Consider the following 20,093-nt stretch of genomic DNA (forward strand, 5'->3'; position numbering starts at 1 on the left):
ATATATAAAATATATAAAAATAAGTATAAAAATACAAATAATTATCTATTATCCCTATTCTTCCTATATCATACGAATCTGTAGGGCAAAATTTTGTAAATATTAACTAGTAGACTCTCAATGAATACTTATTAAATGAATCTATGTTCAGGTTTCTATTGATTCATACCTCACTTTGCTAATATTACAGCTTTCTAAATTGCATTTTTGATAACAAGTTTTCCTATTAAATATTCCTATTCCAAGTTATATCTTTATTGTCCAACTTTCAAATTCTTCCAAAATATGGTCCCATACTGTTTTTCTACCTAGATTTTCATTTTCATTTTCTAAAGCAAATCCTCCCCTCTAATCTGAATAAATTTCCCAAGAGTGACACAAAGATTTCAAGCACATGGTGAACTCTGCGATTCAATCACCATGGCTAGAACTCGGCCTTTAAAGACCAGCTCTGTCTACAACCGTCCATAAGGTGCTTTTGATAATTTCTTTCCTCTGTACATTTTCCCTGAAAGTCAATATCACAGAGTTTAGTGCTTAAACACTGGCTACAATCGTTCATATTTTTCCAACATTTTTAGTATTGCCTCCCCTCTTATTCAAAAGTTCCTCCCTACAATTTAGTATATATTTGTCACCACACAGAAATAAGTTCTCATGATTCCCTTTTCCTTTTTCTCCCTCCATTTCTCAACTCACAGTTTTAACATATGCCTTTTAAATCTTCCCATTTCATGATACTAGTATTTCAAATGGCTTTCACTAATTATTTAGTATGAAGCGGATTTTCTTTTTTTTCTTCTTTTCACTGTTGAGAGTATTACAAATGTCCCTCTCCCCCACCCCTTTAACCCCCTCCACACATCTCCCACCCACCCCCAGGCCCCTGTCTGTCCATTGTCTGAGTCCATGGGCTGTTCATAAATACTTACAACTTCTTTGGTTAATCTCTCCCAGCCCCCGCCTTCCCTCTAAGATCTGTCGGTCTGTTCCATACTTCCATGTCTGTGGTCCTATCTTGTTCGTCAATTTATTCTGTTCCTTAGATTCCACATCTGAGTGAGATCATGTGGTATTTGTCTTTCTCTGCCTGGCTTATTTCACTTAACATAACCCTCTCCAGGTCCATCCATACTGTCCCAAAGGGCAAGAGACCATTCTTTTTATAGCTGCGTAGTATTCCATGGTGTAAATGTACCACTGCTTTTTTATCCACTCATCTACTGATGGGCACTTGGGCTCTTTCCAGGTCTTAGCTATTGTAAATAATGCTGCTATGAACATAGGGGTGCAGATATTCTTTCTGATTGGTGTTCGGGATTCTTAATGTGGGAATTAGAAGATATGATAGAAGCTGATTTTCTTATTGTTCCATTCTGGTTTGGAAGAAGTTTCAGAGGCAATTTTTTTTCCTGACTACTCCAAAATTATATAGAACAGCAGTAAGTATGCCAGCTAATCATGTCTTGAACCCAAAAGTATAAAAGAGTAACCCAAGTCAGAAATTTTTCAAAATGATAGGCTTAGAGGTCCTCAGTCAATGTACAGAAGTTCAAAGCATTCACTGGGAAATCAGCGAGGTAGAGTGAAATTATATTTAAAAACATGTATGTTTACTGGGTGGAAAGGAAGGAAAGTAAATGCAGTAATTACATACCCTAGTGCCCGCAACATTGTGATTTCGTGAGTATGGATAAAATGCTCCAAGTTGCATCCAGCGGGCACAGAGGTGATAGTTCGAATCATTGAAAAAACCACAGATATCTGCTCCAGTCTAAAATACATTGTTATATTTAATTACTTTTAAGTTTGTTCTTTAATATTTAGAAGTTATAAAGATAAAAGGAATAGTTACTTACATATGATATTCCAAAGAGACTAAATTCCATCATACCTAAAAAAATTAGAAAAATAATCTTAGGAAGCTGCAGTTGCACATTTATTTTGATATTTTTTTAATTAATAAAGATGTTCCATTTCTAATTCCAACCTCTAATTCAATAAAAAATTTTTTTCAGATTATTAACATACCTTTCTATCATTTCTTTTTATAATTTTCATACTTTTTAACTTTATAAGTGTTAATGACATTTATAAAAATAAAGCACAATATGCTTCCTTAACAGTTTTAAAACAACATATTTAGGGCACAAAATTGTTATGAATACATTATAGTATGAGAAGAAAGTGGTGGTGGTTTCATTTTTATAATAAAAGGCTATCTCTGTAATTATTTAATGATAGGTTTTATCATTTGAAACAAATTTGAGTTATTTTTATTAAAATCTAAGGAACGATCACTTTAATAAAGCAGAATGTGTGTGATTTCCCAGCTCTTCTTTAAAGGAATGTTTCTAAGCATTAAGTGTTTTCCTTGAATCTTAAATGAATAATAAAGCATTTTTAAGACTAGGTCTCACACAGAAAAGTATCCTTTTGCCCTTTAAATGATAATGTCTGATTTACTATTTATCCAACCATTGCCAGAAAACTCTTTCTAAATTTGGTTTAAAATGGCTCATTCTTCAGCATCTATAAGTGATTCCTGTTCCCTAGAATCTAGAATGTCCACCCATTTCTATTCTTAGCTTGTTATCTTCGCCGGCTGCTGCCCTTTCAAACCAGGGAACTGAAACAAAAAGTGGTAAAATTATTTTCTATAAATAAACTAGTCAGAAATCATTAGTTCCTATACAGCACCCCAAACCCTGTTTTCTGACCCACTGCATTATCATAGTGTTATTTGTCCTAAAAGGTGACACCAAAGCCTATTTTTGAGATGCACTTTTAAAGTAATATGAACAAACACTAGAAAATGCGAATACCTAATAGAAAACTCAAAAGAATAACAATAAAGATGGTGACTCTTACATACCAATGATCGACTTGTCCAAGTTGTCCCATTGTGCATAGTTGTCTCCAAGCCAGTGTCCCCCCCATCGCCCAGAAGTTGGATATGTGGAACGAGATATAACAATTCCTCTTTTGCCAGTGGCCCTCTGCAATGCACTAATGTAAGTGAAGAAGGGTGTGTAAGTCTTTACATTAGGTATTTTCTTCAGATATTTCTACTTACGATCATTTCATTTTAAAAAAAAGGATTTGAGCCCAGCAGGTGTGGCTCAGTGGTTGAATGTCGACCTATGAACCAGGAGGCCACTGTTCCATTCCCGGTCAGGGCACATACCCGGGTTATGGGCTCGATCCCCAGTAGGGGGCGAGCAGGAAGCAGCTGATCAATGACTCATCATTGATGTTTCTCTCTCTCTGCCCCTCTCCCTCCCTCTCTCTGAAATCAATAAACACATTTAAAAAAAAAAAGATTTGAGTTATGGTATCTATGTTGTCTCTTATTACAACTAGCTCTTTATATCTGAGTCTTCTTTCATTACCCTATAAAATCCTCACAGGTGTGAAGGGTATATCTTTCCTTCCTTCCAACATTTACTACACTAACATATGTAAGTGTCCTGCATTTATCTGTTCAATGAATACAAGTTAAGTCAACTATCGGTATTATCAAATCAACTAAACTTTTTTTTTTTAATTTTTTGAATGAACTTATTTTAATCTACTTAAATGTGTTCTTGTGAATAAAGTTCTAGCCTCTAACTATTGATTGTTCCAACCCTTCTTAACTGTGACTTGTTAATATGTATTCTTTGTATTACTGTGCAGAAAATACTTGCTACAATATTCTTTGTTTTAGAGTCTAGTTTAAAGAGCACAAGAGTTTCCTGGGTCTTAAAAATAAAAGTAACTGTTCTATTTCAAGAATGGAATCTACTGAAAGCCAGATCAAGAGAGTGAATTTTACAAATAAGGTCATTATTTTTATTTTATTTTTCTCTCTTCTTCACTCTGGAGAGTGGCTTTAATGACTTTTTGTGCATTCTAGTGTCAAGAATAATCCATTTCTTTATATTATCTGCATCTCTCTCTCTCCTTAATATTACATTATAGGAGTATCTAAAACAAAAAATTTTTCATGATTTTATTAATTGGAAATAAAATGTTTATTTTTATATTATTCAAAATAAACTGTATATGAATAAGGACTACAGAACTGTCTCAGGGAAATACTTCAAACACCTAATTAGGCAGACTTTACAGCTCACTAACATATTATCAACAGTATCTAATTATTTCTTTGTTATAGCATGGACTACAGTGTGTGTACTATTTGTTTATATATAGAGCTTCTTCCACAAGCCCTTGAGATTCTTGAGGTTAAGGACTTTGTGTTAATCTTTTTGTGCCTCTTACATCTAATACAGTAGTTGGCTTATAATAGTAACTCGAGAAATTTCTTAACTCAACATTTAGAACTTCAATCTGTTTAATTTAAATAACAAACATGATTGAAATCTTTCTGAAGAGTGTTATGGACTAGGGCAAAATGAAGTCTATTAAAGAAATATAAATGACTTTATAGTAAAGGTTATTCTTCATAAGATAGTACCGATATCTTCCTTGTAATGTGTTTTAAGAGTTAAAATGGCCTTAAACATTCCCGAATACCTTTGTATGCCAACTATTTAGAAACTGACCTACATTTTCCTTGACTCTGTTCGTACAACCTTGATAGTTGTAGTGGGACAATAGTCAACTCATTTACATTACTAAGCATTTCACAATGTGAGAAATCATGGCAGATTCCGTAATGTGCTCCAGAAGTTCAATCACCTGCCCCCTGAAGAAAAATATTTTCTTTCAATTTCCCTTAAATTACATACTTTCATCTTAAAATGCATGTTTTGCCAGCAAGGCGAGTCAATTCTCAATATTCTTGTTCTTTTTAATACATATAATTTTATGGTTAAGTGAGGTTAGCGGAGGATAATTGTGCTCCATTATTATATTCCAGTATGGTTAACTGGGGGGGGGGGAATGTTTTTCCCCAATAAAAGGCATTGCTGAAGACCAGTTTGTTTACTCTTAAGACTGTCATTTCCTAGTCTTTGTATACTATGTTAGTGTCTCTACATTTGGATTTGATTAACAGATCTGTGGTCATTCATTCATGTAATCATATCTTAAATAATTCACCTATTCTAGGTTGAAAAGAGTTTGGTGCTAGAGATAGGATAAGCATGTCTCACTGAGGAAATATCACCCATACTCTTTAATCCAAACTGATTCTCATTCTTTTATCTACTTCAGTCATATACTAGAGCAGTGGTTTTCAACCCTCAATGCTCATTAGAGGAATTTTTAAAAATTCAGATTCTTAAGCTGTACTACAGACCAATTAAACCAGAACTAAAAATCTCTCGGTGATTATAATGTGTAATTAAGAGCCAGTGTTCTACAGCTGCCTTTTGCAATACCGTAGCCACTAGTCACATGGGCTTTTTAATAAATCTAGATTTATTAAAATTAAATAAAATTTAAAATTCCATTCCTGAGTCACACTAGGCACAGTGCTCAAAAGAAATATAGTTAGTAGCTACCATATTAGACAACCCAAAATTATAGAACATTTCTATCACTGCAGAAAGTTTTATTAGACAGTGCTCATAAAGAATTGATACTAAAAGAATGATCTGTGTTCCATTATCTTTGGCCTCACATAAAGTTTGTTTCATATGGATATTAAAGTTTGAGAAGCTCAAGGTCATTCACACATACTCTAATTTGCTAATAATGAATTTAAATAACAGATTTAGCTAAGCTTTAATGTCTTAATTAGTGGCATCAAATTATGTATTATTTATTCGTTTATTCATTCAAAACTATTTATTGAACACCTACTATTTGTTAGGTATTTTGCTACTACAAGCTGAGTACATGGTGGGGAACAAAATAAAATAATTCAAGATTGTTTTGGAAATGGGGTAAAAATTTAAAACAATGATATAAATGAGAGACAGACAGAGGGAGAGAAAGAGAGAACAGGAGAGGAAAAACGATTATTCTAAGCATCATGAAGGACCAAGTAAGTTACAGAGAACATTGGGAAGAAAAGTGCTACAAAATAAGGACAGCAAAGAAGGACTTTCAAAGTAGGTAAAATTAAATCTAGTATCTAAAAGATATTAAAGAGTCAGAAAGGATAATTATGAACACTGCTTACTCATAAGTAGGTTTCATTTGCGACCATCCATATAGATTGTGAACGTTGTAATGTGAAACTGGCGATCCATCACTAAGTCGCTGCTCGGTTTCCATACACATAGTTCTGGAATGTAATCCCTCAGTTCTTTTTGTGAGTGCTAGAGAGAGAAAAAATCAATGAAAAAATACTAATATATTATAAAGCACCCTATATTAAAATGTGTAAAATGCTACTATATATTCTTTTATCCAAAACCATTCATTTTTGCTTTAAACATTTTTTATTTTAACCATTTGTACATCTGCCAATGTTATGACAAATGTAAAAAACAATCTATAATTGTAATTGATACGGTTAACATTGTGACTGAAAAGTATGTGAAGAATTTTACTATCCTCAGTAACAAAAATGTTGCTACTAATTAACATAAATTAAGAAAGCCAGAAAAATAAATGTACTCCTAAATGACCATTATATTTTATTCACTTAGATGAGAAATACTGATTAAATAGATTTTGAAAAATCAATTTAGTAATAGTAAGCCCTGGGAATGAGAACCAACACTATCTTTTGATCCACTTTTTCTCAGTTTAAAATGCATTTTGTTTTTCCCCAGAGCTTTGCCATCACTTCATATTAACAGTTTATGAAGCTGCTGCCCATATAAAAGCATGAGGACAAGCACAAGAGGACTGCACCTTCCCTTCCCACTTCTTGGAAAACCAAAGAAGTGTTAGTATTTTATTATTTTTTCCTAGTAAAGAAACATTTTTAAAAATCTCTATAAAACCTTTCTATTTTTTATGGTAAAAAATATTGAGAATTTCCAAATCTGGGAAAATTCTTAATAAAATTAAAGTAACCATTTCAAACAAATTATAAGTTTGTTCATGTAGATAAAACATTGTTTTTTACTCTTCTTCTCCAAACAGTATTAGACAATATTGGCAATGGATTGAAGTGCGGCCCAGTGCGTAGACGGGTAGTGAGAACTGGGAATGTAAACACTGCTCCCTACATCATAAGGTATATAAACCTAATAAATAAATAATAATAACAATAGCATCAAAGGGAAAGCGACAATACTGTACCTGGGATATAAGGTGGGAAATTTAGCTCTTTACTTCTGCATTGGTAAGTAGTTGCTCCATTTACAAAACTTGATGGTTCATTCATATCCTTTTTAAAAAAGAAGAAAAGTAAACAAACAAATTTGGAACATGTATTCTAATTCAGAGGGCCAATAAGTTAAAGTAGCATATCTGAATAATAACATTCACTATTCTAAAAAGCAAATATATAAGACATGTTAGTGACACTACAGACTTTAGTTTAGCTCAGTGTTTCTTAAATCTTTTATAATTCATTGCCTACTTTCAACAAACATAAAACGTTCCATTTTTCTCTGTAGATATAAAATACACATAAAAGTAATGCTTTTTCTGTTTTCTAAATGTAAAATTATAATAGTGTATATTCTCCTAATGTCCTCTCTTGAACACTCATGCCTTGGAGCCAGGCTTGTATTAATTGATTTTTTAAAATTGGTTTGTGGTTTTTAAATCCATAAGATATAGATAACAAATACAAAAAATTTCAAAGAGTATGTGAGCACACATTTCAGGATCCTACTGCCCGCATATAAAGGGATCATCATCTAAATATATAAATTAGCTACATTTAAAGGTGATTACTCCACCTGAAAACAAGTTTATCTTTCCTGGATCAATATGTCATTCTTGGAGATAGTTTTAATAGAATCACTTATAGTACATAACTTTATACATGAAATAAACCTGCATTTCCCATTAATTAAGAAAATATGCTTTATACAATTTTATATCCTTAAGTCTTGCACATAACAGCACCTTTTAAAAGGTTTCTTCAATAAAAAATTAAGTAAATTAATGTAAACCTGTTACAAAATCAGCAAAGAAATGCCACCTCCAAAAATCTAGAGAAGTATTATACAAAATCTGTATTAAATATTTACTTGTGGTAAACTTCTTATGCTATCTTAAAATTATATTATTACAAATCTTATTTTAAAACATTTTAAAGTTACACCTAAAAGTAAGAGATTGTTTGAGAAATAAATTCACCTAATTTGTAACAGATTATGATTTGTTACACCATAGACAGTAAAGTGTGAGACTTATACCTACACTGAATGAAAATAAAATAAATATTTATGAGCACTTATGAACAATTAGAAAATAAAGCTATTTTGGTTCCTTGGTCAAGGTGAAAATATTCAACTTGAATATTCAGAAAATAGCATTCATGTACATAAATTGAATTGGTAAACTATCTTAGCAGTCCCTTGAATAACAGTTTTATGAAAAAAACTGAATGAACTAATTTCCACAAAGAATATTTTGTTAACATTATTAGAATTATAATCTTGATTCATTCACACCAGTTGGCTATTGTGTTGGCTGTTGTCATTTTTTTTATGTGGCAATCTAAGGGAGAAGAGGTCAGTGCCCTTGATGAAATAGTGAGGTATCACGTTTTAAAATTTCTTGCGGCACTCCAGTGTACCTGCTGGGACATGCTTGTTGAAAATCTCTGACTTAGAATATAAATCACTCAAAGTTTACTTACAATCCACAAGCCATCAAACTTCATCTGGTTATTGTAGAAATCTATAATTTCCTGTTCCCACCACTCTGCTGTGGAATTCCTGAAGAAATCTGGAAAAGCTACATGAGCTCTTGTAACCTGTAAAAATAAAATGTATGCCCAGAAATATAAAATCAAAAAGATCATGTGTGCCTAAGTCAGACATGTATCTGTCAGATCCAGAAATTGTAGACAATAATGAAGGCAGCCTGATATCAACTTTAATTACATAAATGTATATGATTTCCCTCCATGCACCCAGCAGCAACGGGGAGTTAAAATACGGAGACATACAGGGAAAGAGAAAAGAACAGCCTTTGGGCTCCTTTATAGGTTGAAAAGAAACAGTTCAAAATATACAGAAATACACTTTCAGTGCTTCTTAGAGTGATAGGGAAGTTTTACACCCTATCTTTAGAGCCCTATACTGCAGCTTTACCATTGCAGAGCATGGTCAGGAAGGAAAGTGCTTTGGTTAGGCCTGTTTTTCTGACTTTTTTAAAAAATGTGTTTGCCTGGTTTACTGCTTTTCCAGAACCAATGTATCGTTGCACTACCCCAACCATTTATTTTTCTTTCTCACATCCAATCCTCCCCACCCCAGCAGAGAAGAGGTGATTTACTCCTCTCTCTACTAAGAAAATCCTCTACTTGCCAGCCTACCCATGTACATTCCAAAGTCAGAGTGAGTGTGTTGGCAGTGAGTGTGCTCTTCAAAAGGCATACAGTCTCAGTTATACAAGATTAGGTCTAGTGATCTGCTGGACAACATTTTCCCTAGGGTAAAGAATGCTGTACTGTGAACTTAAAAATTTAAAAGGGTAGATGTCGTGTTAAGTATTCTTACCACAATAAAGTAATAATAAAAAATTAAAGAATTATTGCTTGCATTAAACGAGATATATAAAATTTCTTAATAGAGTGATTAACACACATTGGTATTAAGAAAAGAAAATAAATTTTATTTAAATATGGTTTGATATAAAGAATTAGAAAATAAGCCATCTACTTTTTTAAGGAAAGTATTCAAACTGAATGGTCAAAGTGATCATTAAATTCGTGTGCTGAATAACTTTAAATTCGTGTGCTGAATTACTTTTAGTTATCTAGTTAATGAATGTAAAACTTACATTAACAGCTTCATCTTCAGTCAGACTTCCGTTTATTGTTATATTAGGTAAATCTGGCCAAACCTAACAAAAAAAGAAGAAATTGGAAAACAGTTTAAAATAACTTCAGTATAATATGACTGTTTTGTAGATGAATTATAACAGAGTTTTAGAGGCATATAATAGACTAAAGAGCCTAGAACAGTAATTATTTCAGTTATCTTTTTTTCAGTTTTTGTTTTGGTATATGTGCTATTTCAAACTATCCCCATTTTCCATATTAACCTCTTCTTTAATATGGCAAATAAAAAATAAAAAGCTAACCTTTGTAGTAGGTAGTGATTTTGAAAACAATTCACGTAACCAAAGGTCTGGTCAAGAAAGAATATGAACACTATATACTAAATTTAATTTAATGTAGTATATTAAAACTGTTTCTATAATTACTGTGGTATTAAAATATAAAAACAATAAATATATTTTTATTTGAAAGGAAATGAAGATCTGAGTTGACTGGTGACATGGTGAGGCAAATGTTTCCTGGGTTTTCAGTTAGTACTAAATCCCCGTCTGCCTTCCCTCCAGCTCCACAGCCACCCCTGCCCCTGCCTCCTTCCTACCAGTGTTCTCCTCCACCCCAACCACAAACACAAAATCAAGCCCAAATTCAATCATGCTAAATATCTGGGAATTTGATTCTATGTTGTAGAAATTAGAAAGTCCCATATAAAAATGTAAATAACCCCCAACAGAGTAATTACCTACAAAGGATTTGTTACTGATAGTGGAGAAAAGGGTTAGAGAGTAGAAGTCTAAGAAAACGTATAGAAATATGTAATAACAACAAAGTAGAAAGAACAAAATCCCTTTTTATGTCCAATATGTCATATTCTATACTTGCATGTTTCTTAAAATAGATTTTTCACTAAGTTTATCATAGGTATTTTTTCTATTTTATTTTAACTTTGAAATTACTTTCAAACTTATAGAAAAGCTGCAAAGATTATACCTAGAATCTTCATATACCCTTCACCCTACTTCCCCTAATGTTAACATATTTATAACTACTGCACAATTATCAAAACAAAGAAGTTAATATTAATAAATTACTATTAGCTAATCTACAGGCCCCTTTGAATTTCACCACTTTTATCACTGATCTTATTTGTGGTCAAAGATCCAAAAAGGATCCCACAATGCATTTAATTCTCTCTCTCACCATGGAATTTTTTTTTTCATTCTAGTAATTACTAGTAAATATGTTTTTCTTCTCTCTTTTATATGTAAGCCAAATCAGGATATTTTCTAAAATATATTAAGATACCCAGGTCTGAATATTATTGTTTAAATGCAATATAGTAAATTATATTCCTTGTTCAAGTCAGGAATATGAGTATAGCTCTTAAAAAACATTGTTTATTTTGTTAGTGATAGCTTTTTGAGAGAAGTGTACACATTTCAATGACTCTTGCAGTATGAATAATGAATTACCATGTTACTAATAGTAATTTTATAATGAATCAGGATGTACCAAGAAATACCAGAAAGACATTTTAAAGATGAAACAAATAGTATTGGACACACAACTTGTATGGCTTCTTTCTCTGTTTCTAATAATTTGGATGAAATGCAAGAGAGTATACATTATTTTCTTTATTAGCTATTAAATCATTACATTCCACATAATATAGATCTTTCCCTGAATATGTTTTTAACAGTGTTTTAATTCAATAGAAACTTTCAATCAAAAAGCTTTTTTTATGTATTTTATTTCAAGGTTAATTCAGTACCTTTGCCCAACAGATATCACTGGTATTAGGCCATTTGATAAAGACATCTTTCTCCTGTCCTCTATCAAATGCAGGGTAAGGCTTCGTTTCATTTCCTGAAATTGCTGGATCCTAAATTGAAATGAAATACAAACCAGATTACTATGGAATATAACTATAGCCTCTTGGTGGTTGTTATGAAACACTGGAATTTTCCATTACGACATTATCATTATATTGTGCTCTCAGAGACATGGTCAGAGAAATGCACTGATGGTAAAAACTTTGTTCTAGCTACACTGTCTTCTAAATTTCTTTAAAATTTTTTAAATAACTTTGAAAATATATTAGCTTATGATTTCAAGCAAGACTGCTAGAGTTTTTTGTTTGTTTTTATTTTTCCAGTGGGATTTCTGGCTGTGTAGCTTGTTTCTTGTGAGATATTGATAAAATATTCTCCCCACTGAATCACTAAATTGAAGGCAAATTTTCAAACATGAGAAACATAAAAAGCAGTCCTAGAGAATGATTTGGGAATTGTATAAGAATAGAAAATCCATCATCACTTTGTGATGGCTTCTTTAAATTGAGGCCAGTTTACAACATGGGTGATTACTAAAAACCAGCTTGCCTTTGCCTCCCAGCTTTAGTCTTAGATCTCTAAAGATATACCAAGTATAAAGGTATTCTGGTAGGAGCCCATGTAAATCAAACAAACTGTAAAAGGAAGAAAGTTTTAGGTATGGGAGTAGAATCCAAAGTTATATAATTCCTATTTTGAAACACCTCCCTGTATCCCTCAATCTAGGAGAGAAATCTTAATAAAACCAAGATAATAAGACTCAAATAAAGTATAAAATATAAATACAGACCAGGATAATAATGTATTTCATTCCTTCATTTCTTATTTTGTCAACAAACTGAGGAAGATCTTGGAATTCTTTACCAATTGTGAAGTCTAGTTGCCTTTCCATGTAATCAATGTCCGTGTATTGAACATCCTGAAAAATATGAGAATTGTGGTAGTGGAGCAAGAATCACAAGAATGAGTGCATCACATTTTATTATAATTATGAAAGTATTAGCAATATAAAAGTTTCATTGCCACATTACTTGATCCTAAAGAGAATTAATCAGGTCATGCAATACTCAAGTAATGAATGTAACATGTAAAGAAGCAAAATATTCCAAGAACAAGTTCATATAAATGTTCTAGTTTGTTAACAGTTCATTTACTAATTTTGATTTAAGAGTCAAAATTCTTTCAAATCAGCATCTTTTATCATATAATTCCTAGAGGACACAGGGCGACACAAGAGTAAAGGCTATAAAATTATGTTAAATGGCAATTTGGAATTTTGTGTAGTACATACAGAAATAGGTGTTGCTCTATTTCTGGAAACATAAAGCAAATATAGGGTAATTTCAAATACTTCTAATATTGCCAAAGAGGAAGAAAAAAGAATTAGTAAATCCATTAATTATTGTAAGATTTTTCATTTTTTATCACCAAAGTCATTTTCAGAATAATAGCCCAAGCTAATATAAGCAAAACATTGCTTACAAACAGGTATTTACAGATATGTCTAAACTAATAAATATTTTAATGTTATCATGAAAATTTTAAATCAGGCCTAAGTAAAAAATTGTTAATTGTTTTCTATTAATGGACAGTAGTTTAATTTTCTTCTAGATGCTATAAAATATGGCTAATATAGTGGACAGCCCATTTTATAAAAAATGGAAAACTTGCATAAAAAATTCACTCTAGAAAAAAATTCCACCTGCATATTTCTATATCATCCACTATACAGTTAATATCCTCATAATAATATATTCAGGAACCACATGTTGAATTCGACTATATGTATTCATGTGTTATAATGACATTCTTTCATTATTCTTAGAATGAGTTCTTATACACACCAACCACTCTAGATTTCCATGCTTAAGTGTTACCAAGAAGAGCTCTAGGATTCCCTAATATCGCTAAAAAATAAAATCAAAGGGACTGATTATATCTGATTATTATCTTTTCAAACACTGAGGGAAAGGACGCTCTGCCAGCCCTCTAATTCTGTATTCTAACATTGTGAGTATCATCTATTCCAGGGCAAAAAGCACTCTGTTTCACCTTCAGTTCCTTCCCTTTAAGTTGTCACATCGGTTTATGAAAAAATTCTGTGCATCTTTCTTCTCATCTAAAGAGAATATGTGTCTGGCAATCTATTTGACCCAATGTTTATATGAGAAATGCAAATGCACAGTGACTTGTTTAGTACAACTTTGGGAAATGGAATTGGAGAGAAAGTAGAAAAAGAAATGGTATTATTCATTTTCCTTTATCAGCCTAATAAAGACATTTTATAAAAATTTTATATCCAATTCATTAGGTGCTATTAAAAACTATGCCTTGATTATTGCCAAATGCTTAAAATAATTCTAAAGTATGTGTTTATTTTATTCTGATTTTATAGAATACATATTTAACACAGTTTTAAAAGTTTGTATACATACATAGGGTATCTGAGCACTCCTCATATCTTCATATACTTGCTGAACATCTGAAGTATTTTTATACCCATAACGACATAATTGGAATCCCAAAGCCCAATAAGGTGGCATGACTGGTAGGCCAATTACCTTTAAAAACAAAAATTAGTTGTGAACTAAGAAAATGACTTATATGATAAAGAGAAATTTATGTTTTTTTCTAAAACTAAATTTAGTCATACTTCATGGTATTGCTTTGTTGCAACTTCTGGAGTTGGGCCCAAAAACATATAAAAATCCAAGATTCCTCCGATTATGCGGTAAGTTAGAGCAGGAGTTGGCTGAAATGTAACATCTGGAAATTCAAAATATGATTATATTTTTTATCTATGCATTAAATATTATTTATTAAAGAGTCACATAAAGCATGATAAATTTTAAAAATGATTGTTTTACCCATTGCATTGCTGTTAAGTAAGAGAACTCCATGAGCATGGTCCTCATCTTCCAAAGCCATGTAATAGGGATGAAATCCATAGGAATTTAGTTTATACTTTAAAAAAAAAAAAATCAGGTGAAAATACCATATAAAGTTTGTCAGTGTAATATTTAAATTCATTATAAGATTGAAACTAGAAATTTAAATGTTACTTCCTTGCACACACAAACTGAATTAACAGCATTTCCCTTAGAAATTAATTTTTTTCATTATTAGAACTGTTATTGCTTTAGACCATGCAAATAGTATACAAATGTGTAACACCCACAAAACTGCTTCAAAACTTATGTAAAAACCCATTGGTATTAGAGTAATTGGTTTTCTTCCTACAGATTACATATGTTAGTTTATTCTAGAAATTTGCACTTCTTTTTCAATAATATAATTTCATACAATGATTAGAGCACTCAACCTCTTAAGTAATTAATATAATTGCCTAAGTTTATATATTTTATATTTAAAATGAAAACATAATAGTTTATAATTATAAAACATTTAATCTCATTTTTGGCTAGATCTTTTTATTTTTAGAATAAAAAAACCTATACTGAAGGTCATGAAATGACTTGACAAGAGTCACAAAACTTATAAGATGATGATCCCCAAATAAATTGACATCTTTGGCCCACAGGGAATCCCAGTAATTGATGAGCATGTGAAAGAAAATTTATATATTGAGAATAAAGAGTATATTAACCTAATAATGCTAATGTTGAAAGGTTTTAAAGAAGTAAACTTTGTTAAAATATATATTTTCAAGTAGGTATAAATTAAAAACCTCCTTCATAACCTGAGTTTGAAATAGTGTGATACAAAAAAAGTTGTTTGAACACCTTTAAGTAAGCATCACATGTGGCAAATGGAAATAAGCTAGTATTCTTATTCAAATATATTTTTTCATGATATGTCTAGAATAATTATAGTTGATATTAATTGTGCAGTGCATTAAATATTTATAAAGTATATTTAATTAATAAGTTGAAATATTGGGAAAAGTGACATTAGCTTACAAAAACATTTTTTAAAGATGTAACTAGCAGGACAGACTCATAAAAATGCACAACTGCAGCTGTGTGCCATAAAGGAAAAAGTTGGCATCAAATCATTATCTAAGAAGTGAAAAAAAACAAAATTAAAGAGAACCCTAGTCAGTTACTTTCTCAGTTACAAACTGAGAGTATACATGGATTTGGCAGGGAATACTAAATCTGAATGTTCTTTCTATGAAGTTGAGAGGATCGTGAATTGGGTCACTACCTCACTTCTCCCTGTACTCAATGTTATCCAATCTTCTATTTTTGCCAGTAATTAACGGTGAATTTTTTGTTTGTTTTTCAGAAAATCACTGTAGCAGCTCTGGGGATCCCCAGGCCCTTTGTCATTACTTCAGTACCAAAGTACAAGCCTACTTAGAAGTGGCTGGGATCCTAATCATGGTCTTAGTTGCCTCATGAGATAGTTAAAAATTGATACTTACACCAGGGGGTTGGTCTCTTGTGAACATTCCCCAAGTGTGCCAGTTTAGATCTCGCTTAAATGACCTGTGTTCCACTTCCCCAAAACCATATATATATTCTGATGGCAGGCGAGTAGATATTTGAATGAACTGGTCATTAAAAGTAAACCCAGGTAGGTGAGAATCCCAGCTGAAACAAAAGAAAACAATTATATTTCTGTAAGCATTTATAAAGTAGTATCACAAATAACAGCGGTGATTCTGCCTTGGGTGAGCCGAAAATCAATATTTTCTCTATATACCTTATTGTAACCAGATACCAAATGGATATAGATAATAATTCAAAAATATATATTTTTGGCTAAGTTAAAGAATACCTATAATATACTTTGCATATTCACCATTAGTAATAGTGAGCCATAATATGATTAATATAATTATATATGTTTGTGTTTAGACATATATTGCTTTTAAAAATAAAATGTAGCCCAGCCGGGCGCGGCTCAGCGGTTGAGCGTCGACCTAGGATCCAGGAGATCGGGGTTCGATTCCCGGTCAGGGCACATGCCCGGGTTGTGGGCTCGATCAATGACTCTCGCATCATTGATGTTTCTATCTCTGTCTCTCCCTCTCCCTTCCTGTCTCTGAAATCAATAAAGATATATTTAAAAATAATAATAATAAATAAAAAATAAATAAAAATAAAATGTATATGAAGTTATAAATAATATATGATCTGGAAGTAACATGTCTGAGAAATTGAAAGTCATCTACTTTCCTATTCCCTTGAGAAAATCAGAGTAAATATTTTTCTACATATGGAATAAAAAGAAATCAACATTAAAAAACAACAACTATAAGTCATAATGGATATTTTAATTTAAAATTCTCCGTATTTATGCCCTGCCGGGCGTGGCTCAGCGGTTGAGCGTTGACCTGGGATCCAGGCGATCAGGGTTTGATTCCCGGTCAGGGCACATGCCTGGGTTGCGGGCTCCATCAATGATTCTCTCATCATTGATGTTTCTATCTCTCTGTCTCCCTTTCCTTTCCTCTTTCTGAAATCAATAAAGATATATTTTTTTAAAAAATAAAAATAAAAATAAATAATAATAAAATAAAATTCTCCCTATTTAATAATCCCAATAATTTTCTTAATTTTTATATTTATAAAAATTAGTGTTTAAAAAAGTCCATAAGAAAAGCATTACAGAGAATGTGTTGTTTTTCTCATCATTTGAAAGAACATAAAGGAAGAGGAAAATTAAAGTTGGCAGTGTAAGAAAATGTAAGTATTACAAAGAATGTGAGTCATATTTAAACTTTTATATTATTATGAAAAAGTATTTACTAAAGAATATGCAGTGTTTACTAAAGAATATTCTCAAATAACAATAAGTATACCTTTACACCAGGAATTTTTTACAAAATGACTTAGCTTGTTATCCTCTGGAACAAAAATATTCTCATAACAAAATTTTTAAAAAAATACATACTTTTCTTCATTATTTGTATCTATTCTGACAATACATGAAAACATCTGAACAACATCTGAAGGACAGCGTGGCAAATTTAAATTACATAGCATATCTTTTAATATACTATAGTTTGTAAAGAATTTCACAAAAAATAAATTTTTTCCTTAAATTTATTCATTATGTATTAAAAATATCTAGATGCATTTATCTTAATTTCCTTTCATTAATGCTTGGCAAAAATCTTATTAACTCCATCAAATTCCAGGGCCAATAAACTGATTTCAACAGTTACAATAAAATATTTACTTAATACATTTCCAATTACTTATTTTGCCAAAACTCACCATGCTTTTCAAGAGGAGTCTTGGTTTGGTTTTTAACTTGATTTGAAAAATAAGTTTAATATTTAATAATAAAATCAATCACATTCAAAGTGTAAATGAAATTTTAGAAAATCCTTAATTATAGTCCTATGATGTTCTAATAGTTTAAGTTAAAAATGTTAAAATAAGTCAGGTTATTTAATACAACCAAAACCATTTTTAGTGTGATGATAATCTAGCACGGTAAAGGTAGTGAAAATAATCATCTTACTTTTTCCCTCCTAAGCTAAAATCAAATAATTCAATCACTTACATAATTCTTCCTGTGCTTCTCCGTCGAATCTGGATGCCAAAAGGATTTTCCTTGATTTCAACATCATAAAGTCTATTTTCATAAGTACTTGTTGGCGTGGTTGGAATGTTTAATGGTACTGGAACTTCATATCTCTTATTTTTTGGATCATAAATCTATTGCAGATAATAATAAAAATAGAAATGTTTTGCTCTAGTTTGCTGACATATCATGCAAATATTAAATAATTTAAATAAGGTTCAAATAAGAATATATAGAATTCTTGTTTGTATAATTCTTAATTCTGTATCCATGTCATATATGTGTGTGTGTGTGTATATATATATGTATATATTTTGTTTTCTAAATTGTCCTTTATTTTCCTATGTGTGTGTGTGTGTGTATATATATATACACACACATATATATATATATATACACACACACACACACACACACACATATATACAGGGTGTCTCCAAAAATAAATGTATACATACTATAAAGGAAGTGTTTATTAAAATACATTTCATTTTCAAAGTGTAATAGAATCTGCAGCTGTCAGCTGTTAAAGAGTGTACACATATTTTTGAGACACCATATATATATTAAATCCCATATACATACATGAATAAATAATGAGATCAAATTACCTATTTTACCTTTTTCAAATATTTTGTAATTCATTTTTCTATATGAGAAATCATCAAAATCAACTTTTAGAGCTAAATATTCTCTTATATGTATATACAAAATTATTTACCACTTCTGTTTAGACACAGAAGTTGTTTCAATATTTCTGTCATATGTGTGATCCTATATATTAATGTAAATTTATGTTTATTCAAGTTTATTTCCTCAGCACATTTCTATGAAGTTAAGTATTAGGCCAGAGTATACTAATATTTGTGAGGTCCTTGATATCTATTTGTAAACTGTTTTCCAGAATTAGTGTACTAATTAATATTCTCACCGAAATGCATGCTCTAATACTGTTTCATGTAACACTAAGAGTGTTTGTTTTCTAAATTGTCCTTTATTTCCTTGATGATGAAGATCAACCTTTTTCTACATGATTATTTAACACTTAGGTTTCCCATTCTTTGAATTTGTCTTTTATTCTTCTGATTGTTAATAAGTGTATTTTAATATTTTTATTTCCAATTATTAGTTCTTCTTGTTATATGTTTGCTTATAAGATCTTTATAATATTTTTATTGTTTGTATAAGTTGAAATTGCTTACCTTTTATGATCTAGGTGTCAAATATTTTTCCATTTTTTGTTTTTATTCTAATTGTTTATAGTGTTTATTAATGTTGAAATGTAATTATTACATAGTAAATACATAGAATTTTATCTATGAGATGCATGCCTTTATATCTATGGTTTGAAAGACCTTTACTAGCCAGATACAAGATAACTATGCAGGTGTTTTTTTTTTCCTGGGCTTATGTTTGATTTACTATATACATATGTGTGTGTGTGTGTGTGTGTGTGTGTGTGTATAACCTTATATATCTTTATATGCTATTTATACATATATTTTTCATGCCATCCCTTTTTTATAAACTGTTAAGGTAATTCTCACTGCAATTCTGTTGTTTTAATTTTGTAAGTTTTATCTATTTTTTAAATAAATTTTAACTATTATCATTGTCATACATTTACTTTTCCAGATAAATGTAAAGGTTATTTTATTAAGTCCCCCAAAATATTCCATTGAGATGCCTGTGGAAATTATTTAAAAGCATCAATTGATAAAAATTTAGTTAACTTTTAAAAAATTTAGTCTTATTCAGGATTTCTTAGTACTTATCTCTATCAACACTTTTTAATAGTTATTTTTCTTATAGACAGTCAATTCACTCCTATTATTTTTAAATATTTTTATTATTTATATGATTGTTCTTTTCATTTGATTTTGCTGATAGGATCTGCCACCATTTCAATGTCTAAATGGTGAATGACAGTGTACAGTAAAACATTTTTT

General features: G+C 30.9%; 1 protein-coding gene across 1 annotated transcript in view; it reads right to left on the reverse strand.

Moving 5' to 3' along the window:
* SI (sucrase-isomaltase) overlaps positions 1-20,093 on the reverse strand; it is a gene marked incomplete at its 5' end in the record, with an annotated part of 71,408 nt that overhangs the window by 13,266 nt on the left and 38,049 nt on the right. Inside the window, 14 exons of the mRNA XM_081138505.1 lie at positions 1,658-1,774; positions 1,860-1,894; positions 2,876-3,009; positions 6,077-6,215; positions 7,150-7,237; positions 8,666-8,782; positions 9,814-9,876; positions 11,583-11,693; positions 12,434-12,562; positions 14,079-14,204; positions 14,297-14,409; positions 14,511-14,607; positions 16,031-16,199; positions 18,124-18,278. Coding sequence (XP_080994631.1) covers positions 1,658-1,774; positions 1,860-1,894; positions 2,876-3,009; positions 6,077-6,215; positions 7,150-7,237; positions 8,666-8,782; positions 9,814-9,876; positions 11,583-11,693; positions 12,434-12,562; positions 14,079-14,204; positions 14,297-14,409; positions 14,511-14,607; positions 16,031-16,199; positions 18,124-18,278 — 1,593 coding nt within the window. The remainder of the gene's footprint in view (positions 1-1,657; positions 1,775-1,859; positions 1,895-2,875; positions 3,010-6,076; positions 6,216-7,149; positions 7,238-8,665; positions 8,783-9,813; positions 9,877-11,582; positions 11,694-12,433; positions 12,563-14,078; positions 14,205-14,296; positions 14,410-14,510; positions 14,608-16,030; positions 16,200-18,123; positions 18,279-20,093) is intronic.

The sequence above is a fragment of the Miniopterus schreibersii genome (assembly GCF_964146895.1).
Source record: "Miniopterus schreibersii genome assembly, chromosome: 5".
NCBI classification, from domain to species: Eukaryota; Metazoa; Chordata; class Mammalia; order Chiroptera; family Miniopteridae; genus Miniopterus; species Miniopterus schreibersii.